This window comes from Aquila chrysaetos, chromosome 17, assembly GCF_900496995.4.
Source record: "Aquila chrysaetos chrysaetos chromosome 17, bAquChr1.4, whole genome shotgun sequence".
NCBI classification, from domain to species: Eukaryota; Metazoa; Chordata; class Aves; order Accipitriformes; family Accipitridae; genus Aquila; species Aquila chrysaetos.
The window spans coordinates 2,300,064-2,309,685 of NC_044020.1; the positions used below are offsets into that span (position 1 = coordinate 2,300,064).

Below are 9,622 nucleotides of genomic sequence, written 5' to 3' on the forward strand. Positions count from 1 at the left end.
TTTGCCCAGCGACCTATTCAGTTCTTGCATTATCACCTCCAAAACCAGCCCCTCCTGTGCACACCAACAGAGGAAGGATGGACCGGTGCTTTTACAGGGAGCAGTAAGAGAATGACATTCACGGTTGGTTATATGAGCTGAGTTCTCAGGCAGGTGGATATAAACTCCCTTTGGGACATGGATGCTCATGTGCAGGCACCGACCTCACATACAGCATGGAGAATGCACACTTTATATATAAGCATGAGCTTTAACACAAACTAGTTGGAAATACTCTTCCTGGACTAGTGTAAAGAGAAGAATTAACGTAAAGCAGAACCCACAGGTGAGGTGCACCTTCCCCCTTCTTCTCTTCAAAAAAAAGACGACAAAAATTGCAAGAGCACTTTTTAATAAGATAATTGAGAAAGACTCAGTGTGTTCTGCCCAAAAGCTCAGATCTTCCTCATACAGAGCAAGAACCTTGGAGCACACAGATCAAGAAATGAAAACTTGGCAGTGGCTAGCTGGAAGCCCTTGCAGATTGTAATGCATCCCCCCAAGTCCTGACTTGAGCATGTAACCTCCCCGCACATCCGAGGCGAGAGTGCAGGTACCCGAAGGGGACAAACGACTGATCTTTCATCACGCTACAGATTAAAGGACTCTAGGATTTAACTACTGTTGTGCCACCATAAGAACCACCAGAGTACATACAACTGAGATGGCTGGAGAGCGCCCACACCCCCAGCACCATCAGTTCCACCGCGTGTCAGAGAACAGCTGTACGAGTAACAAGCACGGCAACAACCTACAACTGCCGAGCTGGTGGGACTGTGAGTGGCGACTGCGCTTCTTCCGGCTGGGGCAGTGCCACTGAAAGGGGATCCCCACTTCTGATAAGCAGCAGGAGCAGGGAAACAATAGGTGATTTGATGAGAGCTGCTCTGCGATACTCCTGAGAAGCCCCACAGCCAGCCCCAGCCAGAGAGGAAATTGGGGGTTTCCACAGCAACCTGCTCAGGGCACAAAGGCCCAACTGTCTAGGGGGAAGCAATGGAGGTGTCTCGGCACTCCCGTTTTAAGAAGGGACAGGGGTGGAGGGCTGGAGTCTTTCTGAAGCCAAAGTACCTGCAAGAGTGTTTTTGTACAGCAGGAGTTTAATTGGCTATCGGTCCTACAACCAGGGAGGAGCTGTGCTGGAGGAGGAGGAGGTAGTTACTGCAGTCTTTAGCCTAGGTAAAAGGTAGGGCCTTCGCAGGTGAAAAAAAGCTGCAAGAAAAGCATGGCACCTGGCTCCCTAATTTTACCAATATAGCCCATGACACAGAAAGAAAGAAAGAATAATGATGAAGCTGGTAGAGAGAAGTAAGAAAGTCTTCTCTTGGGCATGTAGGACTGAGATGAAAGAGAAGGTGGGAGGAAAAAAAACCAAACCCAAACACATTTAACTTAAAATGGGGAGGTTTATAATTTATTTACACAAATATAAACAAAAATAGAAACATCTCTGGAGAAGGAAAGAACCAAAACAATGGCTGGAGGCAGATCAGTCTGTGATAATTAACTCATCCACACCCCAGTCTTCATAGCTCCCATCTGGTAGGTAACGACGGATGATTATGGGGATCTTGCGTGCTCTGAAGGGAGGACAGAGAGGTGAACAGAAATGCCAGAGCCTTCACTACACCACTTCAGCAGGCAATGGGAACTAAGGTGCTTAGTGGCTTCGGTAAGCTCATCAGGTTTGACTAAGAGATCTGTGTAGCACCAGTGATTTGGTATTATATGGTAGAGGGAAGTCCCAACAACCTGCTCTCTTTCGTAGGTGCAAAGCAATGAGCACCCTTAGACTTGGAACAACCAATGACCTACAGAGGGTCAGGCCTCTGTTGCTACTGCAGGAATTGAGCCCTGTGACCTGAACCCGCTATGAGACAACACCAAGCATCTAACACAGATAAAGGGAAGAAAAAAAAAAAAAAAAAAAAATCAAGGGACTTGAAGAACAAATTCACTTTTTGTTTGATGGAAGATTTTTCCCCACAAGACACTACAGAAGTGGCAGAATTCTGAGAACCTTCAAGACAAACTGATATTTACAGAGTATATTGCACCCTGAGAGCATCAGTTACATTTTAAGAAGGATACATGAAATAGGGCCTATTCAAGTACCAAAACCTGGTACAGCTGGGGTAGAGCACAGCGTCTGCTAACAGTGCTTCCAATTAGAAAGTAAGAAAATGCTGAACACAATTTAACTTAATGGAAGTAGATTTAAGTCAGCAGCATGTAATCAGACAGTCTGGAATCTAACCAGGGCATCAGGTTTCAACCGTATCAGACTTGAAAAGTAATACAACTTCTTTAATGATCACATTCAGGGCCACTGTTTTTCCAGTAGCAAAATAGCTCCCTCATGCCAAGAATTACAACCGAATTTTGGCACAGAAGAGGATGCCACTATACTTTGTCATACCCTGACTTACTTTCTAGAGCTCATGCTCAGACAGTGACCAGAAGCAATTCAGTCTGAGCTTGGAGATCTGACAGGAACGTGACTCAAGGAGCTTTTGGCAACAATAAAGGGAGCTGTAATAGATATAAAATCTGCAAGAGCAACAGCAATGCACTGAGAAACTGGGGGAGCAGAGGGACAATTCGGTTCAAGAACAGGGATTTAATCAGTAACGGAGTCCAGTTGCTCTGCTTGAAGGATACCTGCATGTGATCTAGGTCACCGACCGTGCAGGCAAACTGTGGGCCAGCAGGGAGCTCTGCTGTGGAAAGGGGGGCCTGTAAGTGGTCATCCAAAAGCTGCCTCTGCTACAGTCAGAAAGGATTTATCTTTCTGTAAGCAGGGGACAGGCCTCCTCGCAAGCACAGTAAGCCAAGCGTGCAAGGGTGCAGGAAAAGAACATTCTTAACAGAGTCTCCACACCATCAGCCTGACCCTTATTTTACTTTTTGCCAGCACTTCATATGAACACAGGTCTGTTCAGATGGCTGCTTCGAATCAATTCCATTCAGGAAATTAAACTGATTCCAGAAAGATGAGGACTTTGGGTTCTCATCATAGAAATAAAGAACACTTGGACTCCAAGGTAAAACAGGTCAGAGCACTCCTAATCATCAGTACTTTGTATGAGCAACTAGGATGGGAGAGAGCAGCTGTGGAGAAGTCACTACGTGAAAAAAGGGGAAGGCAACTGTAGTGCTCACTGTTGTCGGGGGAAGACAAGGCTGTGTTGGAATAAGCTGCTAAATGCTGGGACAAGGAGAGGACTGCTGGCTTTATGGAAATCAATATGCTCACCTGCCAAAGCCTGGGACTTACTTGAGTTCTTTCATGGCAATCAGCAAGGGGTCCGTCTCTCCTTCCAACTCCACCATCACAGGGGCACACATCCTGGGACAGAACATCAACAATCATTTGAGCAAATGCACAGAGAGGGAAGAAGAACAGCTAAGCACGTGCCTACCTATCTCACCTGCACAACGGCCAGCAAAATAGGAGGGTGGGAGACCACCTTGGCAAATCTGATTTGCTCTCTTACGTACTTCAGGAAGAAAATTCCCCCAAGTGGTTCCAGACTGAGCTTTTACTTGCATGTTCTTCTTGCCCCATCCCTCAGCCTCTGCTGACCAGCTGGTGCTCAAGGGCTGGCTACACCCTCCTAGTCACCCTCTGCTGTACTTCAATGTGAGGAAAAGAGTGGTTCTAAAATTAATCCAATGAAGAGGGTGGAAACACTGTAAAATGAGCATGCCTCCCACGACTCCAACACATCTCTTGCGTTCCGATTCGCTCACACCTTCCAGGCTTTGTTTGGGGGGAAGCGAGGGGCTGGATTTACAATGCACTCTACCTCTAGGAATTAAAAATTAAGCATTTTGCAGTGGGGTGTAACAGCAGAGCAAACATGGGTGACAACATCTGCCCATTAGACAGCGTCAGCAAAGAAAGTTCACGTTATACGTGGATAAGGCCACTGGGGGCTGCTGCTGGCCTAGGTTCAGCACTGAAGGCAGAATCTGTAGGTGAAGCAGAACCAGGCGCCAGAGTGTTTTGGATTAAAGGCCTGGCACGGGCCCATCTCGTCTCCCCCATTTTTCTGGCCTTCCACCAGTTGACAGAAATGCACAAAATAGCTTCACAGAGTGAAGACTGTGCAAAGAATAGCTTGGCAAAGCGATGATTAAGGAAAGATCTGATCACCACCTACGAGCTTCTAAATGATGTAGAGGAGAGGCATCATTTTGAGGGTAGATATAACCAGGATGAAAGTCATAGATGTGCTTTCAGACAAACCTTGACGCAGCCTAATAATCTCCCTCATAAGGCAGTTTTTCAAAAAGCACAGAACTTTTTGACATGTATTATTAAAACAAGTCTAGACAGGCAAATGGATGAAGTCGAGAGCAGCCAGCCATTCTTAAAATAGAATTTAAGTGTTATTACCTATTATAAATCAGGCCTTCCTACTCCAAATACTTGAAAAAACTTACAGCTTGCCACAATGCAACTGCACTTAAAACAGGTTTTGGGTTGGTTACTCCAGTCCCAACTCCTACAGCCCTGTGGTATCAACTGAAGACGTCCTGGAGCACCCACTCCTCCCTCCGACACTGGCTTTTGCAAACTGGTTCTCAGCTTTCCAGCCCACGTTGGCCCCCTTATGAAAGACAGAAACCAGGATCACCTTGCCACATCCCCTACTCATTTCGCCTGCGACCTAGGAAAAGTCCACTGCAGCTCCCGAATACCCCCCTCTCTAGGCACAAGTACCACAGTCTCAGCCAAGGCGAGAGACAAGAGACTTCACAGGCAACTAAGAGCTCCATGGTCCTGTGCTTCAGTGCTGACCAAGACAGTGATCTGCAAGCGGAGCAGTCATTTAAGGGATTACATGAGATCCAGGAGGTTTTAAGGAAGGAGGAAAGCAGCTTTCAGCGGGAAAGGAGGAGAAGCTGTGGCAACACTTGGGATACGGAGTGAAATACTCACGCTATCTGGAGGGCACGAGTGCCCAGGACTCTGGCTCGCTCGTATTTGGTCATGTAGGGGGTAGTGATCCGCTTCTGGTTCGCCTGCTGCCGCTCTCCCGAGGGAAGGATTTCCACGTTCTCCTGTCCCTCCTGGGGAAAGCAGACCAGCGCTGCACCTCAGCTGCGGCCATCACCGAGGCCTCACGCTGCTGGCAGAGCCCCCGAGATCTCCCCAGCCCCAACCACCGCCTAACCAGGCCTCGCCCGGGCCGGCCGGCGCGGTGGACCCGCGGGGGCACCCACCTCCTCCGCGTTCTCCAGGTCCTCCAGGCCTTCATCCTCCTCCACATCATCGAAGTCGTCCCCGTCAAAGCTGCGGGAGGAAAACGGACGTCGAACACCGGGCCGGGCCGCCCCCGAACCGACCCGACGTCCCCCCCCCGCTTCCCACCCCCGGCCTCACTTGTCCTCGTTGTCAGACATGTTGCCTCCTCGCCGCCTTCCTGCCCGCCGGAAGTAAGAACCACTTCCGGGGGCTCGCCGGGACGCCACCGGAAGTGCCCCGGCGGCGCCGTTACCGGGGCGACGCTGCTCCGTTCCGTTCCCTTCCGGGTCGCCGCTTCGTCGCTGTGGAGACGTCGGAGCGCCGCGGCGTGACGTCAGCGCCCGTGACGGCGGCGGCGGTGGCGGTGGCGGGGCCGGGGGGAAGCGGCGGCGGCGGCGGCGGGCCAGCCCGGTACAGCCCGGCGACCCGGGAGCTGCTGAGAGGTAACGGCGGAGCGGGGCTGAGGCCCGGCCAGGCCGCTCGGCCTCCCCGTACCCCGCTCACCGCCGGAGCGCCGGGATCTGGCCGGTCCTGCCCCCGCCGCGGGGGAGGAACCCGTGTCCAACCGCGGGGGAACCGGGGGAACCGGGCGGCCTGAGTCTTCTAAACCTCCATCTTCCCCTTTGGGTTTGGGTCGGGAGGTGGGGAGGGGGAGCGGGGGGGAGGATGGCCCCGGTGCCGGTTCCCCGGCCCCTTCCCGCTGCCGTCTTCAGGCAGACGTCATGTTTTTCAGTGATGATGGAGGAATCGAAGCTGACGCCTTTCCAGAGGCGATACCTGATGGACCGCGTGAAACGTGAGTGACGGCCCTCTCGCCCTTGTGTCCCACCTTGAGGCAGCGGCGTTCGCCCACGGCCGGGCTCAAAACGTGGGGACGTCCGGGAGCGAAGTGTCCCCAAGGGTCATCCAGGGAACGGGACGCGATGGTGTGACTTGAACGGCAAGTCTGTCTCGTGTCAGCGCACACCAACAGCCAGCACGGACGTCTGTGGCACTCCTGGGGTCTTTGCTTGTGGCACTACGGTGGATCAACAGGCAGATCTGCTGCCGGTGGTAGCTCGGGGCCATCCACCCCACCTCCTCTTATCTGACCTACCGTTATTTTTGGTTTGTTCTCCAGGAGGAGACACCCTGCCCCTCCAGTGTCACCCCACGTCCAGCAAAGAGCCAGCGCCTGCAGCGCCTGCTTTCTCCCTGCCAGTTTGTCAGCTGCGCAGGCTTTCGGCGAAACCGCATCTCCGACCTGCCGAGGTTTGCCAGGCAGGAGATGCCTACACCCGAGAGAAATTCAAGCCACGGGCGAGGCGTAAGTCGGCAAACACCACTAATAAATAAATAAACACTGCCGCCTGCTCCCTCTCTTCCCCTTACGTCTGTTCCCTGCCTGCAATCTCAGTAGCAGCAGGGAGTGTCTTAATTGCTCTTCATCCTCACATTTTCTGTCTTCAAAGATGCTTTAAAAATGGATGTCTGAGGGAACATCTACTGTAAGCACTTGCTGACTTCTGCCTGCTGGCTGGGAGGGTGACAGGCAACAGGGACTCACACAGCCCTTGCGTAAGAGGGGAACGCCGTGTAATTTTCTAGCTTACAAATGTGAATCAAACCTCTGATGTCAGTTTGGTTGGCTCTGTACGCCTCTGCGGCGCTTGCGCAGTTCAGACTGGGCTGTCGTTAACGTAACGCTTCCTCTGGCATCGTTAGCAGGGAAGCGGTGTGGCCAGGCTCCTCTCTGAGGAGACAGGCTGATAATAATTTTTTTTCCCCTTGGCATTCACAGGAGATTTGGAAAAGGAGAAGCAAAGGCTCCAAAACATCTTAGCGACAGGGAAGGATGTGGCGGAGCACAAGGTGAAGCAGATCCTGGGTCAGACAAAGGAAGAGGAGATACCTGAGCCTGACCGGTTTGAAGAATGTACGTCTTCACGTAGCCCGGAGGAAGGCAGGCGGGAAGCCTGGGAAGGGCTGGGGTGGCAGACCATGTTGCCGGTAACCTGAAGCGCGTTGCGGAAGGAGGCACAAAGCCCAGTTTCCAAGAGAAAGGACTGGCTGCTCTGACTTTGTGATCCAGCCGTCTTCGCAGAGCTTACCCTGCAGAGGTTTGCTGGCAGATGCAAGCTCCCTGGGCTGCCCACACAAAATGAATTCCGCTGGCGGGGAAATCCCCTGGGGACGCGCAGGGTGACTTGGGCAGGAAGCCCAGGTACTGCAGGTCCTTTTTCCAGCCAGCGTAACTCAACATAGACTAGGACGTTTGCCAGCCTGACCACGCTTTGGGCTCTGTTTTCTTTCACTCCAAGATCAGAGCAGTTACACTAGGAAAGCTTAAATGTCGAGCAGAATTTTAAGCAGTAAGGGACTTTGGCCTGCAGAGTATTCTGGGATGGCAAAACCCCACCTAATACCTCTCTGTGCTTGAATCTTCAATGCGTGTGTACACCCCAGCCGGCCCTTCGCTAGTCAGGGCAGCACAAAGACGGACAACACTAGATTAACGTGTACAGGAGCGGTGCTTTGGTCCCTGCTGCAGGGAAGCCAGCGCAGCTGGCTTCACGCATGCTTTGTATCCTCTAAAACGTGTTGCAAGCTGAGTGCTGTCCTTGACACATCTGAGATACCCATGCACTTTGTACTGTGGCAGGATTTGCACCAGCTGGCTGCAAGTCTGTGCTGCAAAGCGGCAGCTAACGTTCTGTGCCTGTGCTGGTCCTGGGAGCAGAGATGGTTGCGGTCACCGGGTGACGCATGGCAACTAACGAACCTCAACAGCTTTAAGCAGGTTCTGTTTCCATCCACAGACTGGTTAAATTGCCCACAAGCAACAGAGAATTGTCTGTACAAATAGAACTAGAAAGTCACCATTCCGGCAAGATGGGGAGTGGCAAGAAGATGGGCAGGGGGGACATTTCCCATTGCGTAAGGGACTACTGAGGTATTTTGATGACATGCACGAGATGAGTGTTACAGCAGACATCACCCTTCCCCTGGCGGGACCGCTGTTCAAGCAGAGCTAGGAAATTGGGAGTTCAGATCCAGACAGAAACATGTTTTCTTGCCTTTTGGCTGAATCCTGTTTCCACAGTGTTTTCTCTTATCCGTCAGTGGTGAATGAAATTCAGGAGAGGAGGGAATTCCTGGCAGAGATGGAAGCTCTAGGACAGGGCAAGAAGTATCAAAGGATTGTCCTCACTGAAATCTCACAGGTATGCAAGGGCCCTGGCAGCATTGGTTGTACAGTACATGGAGGGAATCCCTAGTGCCCGAGACCTTAAAGCAGTCTCCTCCGATACCCGAGGGGGAAGGGGGCAGAGAACTGAGTGTTTCCCTTCATGGCACAGGACAGGTGTGAACTTGGGGAATGTGGATTAGAGGTTTTTAGCCTTTCTATCTCTGTGTGTAACTTAATCAGGGAAATAGAACTTTTGTTCTTGGGACTGGCTAAAAGAAGAAAAAAAAAAAACAAAACCTGCTGGCTTTCTCCCTGTTCAGCCCTTCCCCTTTGTACTTTGCAGAAAATGCGTGAGATGGAGATCATTGACAAGAAGAGAAGTGAGGAAATGAAAGAGATCATGACAAAAGACTTCCCTGGTGGGAACAAATCCGATCCCCACGACTAGGCCGAGGGAAAAACACAAGTGCAATTTGTTCCCACCTCTTCTTCCCAGACTCTTGGCATCGGAGTCTCAAGGGCTCTGTCTGTACCTGTGCCTGAAGAGGGGGCAGCACCACCTGTTGCCTAAAGCCAGGCGGCAGGAGGAATTGGTACGTAACTGGTGACAGAAGAAAGCTGTTGTAAAATCCTACCCACGCACCGGATCCCTTCTTGCTTAACGATATTAAAGAGGCGAAAACACACAGCAGTGGCTACCGAAACATGACAAAGCAGAGCCTCCCTTTGCTTATGCAATGCCTCAGAGTACAGCGATCCATCGATTAAAAATGTCACTCCTTCCCATCCACCCAGAAGTGGAGGTTTCTCGTGACATGATGCTAACACACATGTTGCCACCCACATCTGCGACCCCCTCCTGTCCCCACGACTCCGGGATCGGCTGTGCTGGCAGGCGGCGGGGAGGAAGATGCAGCCGCGTGGCCTTGCGCAAACAAGGAGCCTCCGGCGTTGCTGCAGGTCAGCGTGACTGTGTGCATCATCAGCAAACTTCTCAGCGGCAGCTGAATTGGGCAGGCGCTCAGGGAACACAGCTGTGCTGAGGAGGGAGAGGGGATTTCAGCCCAGCGCATGCTGCTTTTTGCTGCTGGCTTGCTGTGGTTTTTTGGTTCCTGAAAGCCTGGTATGCAGAATAGCCATCGGTCTCCCACAGAGCCTGG

At 51.8% G+C, this 9,622-nt stretch overlaps 2 protein-coding genes across 2 annotated transcripts; one reads left to right on the forward strand and one right to left on the reverse strand.

Annotated features, from left to right (window-relative positions):
- Window positions 1–1,425: 1,425 nt before the first annotated feature.
- Window positions 1,426–5,593, reverse strand: POLR2F (RNA polymerase II, I and III subunit F). Its single transcript, XM_030040715.1, has 5 exons — window positions 5,432–5,593; window positions 5,272–5,341; window positions 4,988–5,118; window positions 3,317–3,388; window positions 1,426–1,619 (listed from the first exon to the last, which is right to left on the reverse strand). Exons 1-5 carry the CDS (start codon window positions 5,449–5,451, stop codon window positions 1,529–1,531), a joined length of 384 nt encoding a protein of 127 aa, XP_029896575.1. The 5' UTR covers window positions 5,452–5,593; the 3' UTR covers window positions 1,426–1,528.
- C17H22orf23 (chromosome 17 C22orf23 homolog) lies at window positions 5,457–9,252 on the forward strand (the record flags this gene model as incomplete). The annotated part of the gene is made up of 6 exons (XM_030041372.2): window positions 5,457–5,736; window positions 6,027–6,089; window positions 6,414–6,599; window positions 7,074–7,208; window positions 8,396–8,496; window positions 8,806–9,252. Coding segments are annotated over 6 exons (870 nt in total), but the record flags the coding sequence as incomplete, so codon positions are not given.
- Window positions 9,253–9,622: the final 370 nt, after the last annotated feature.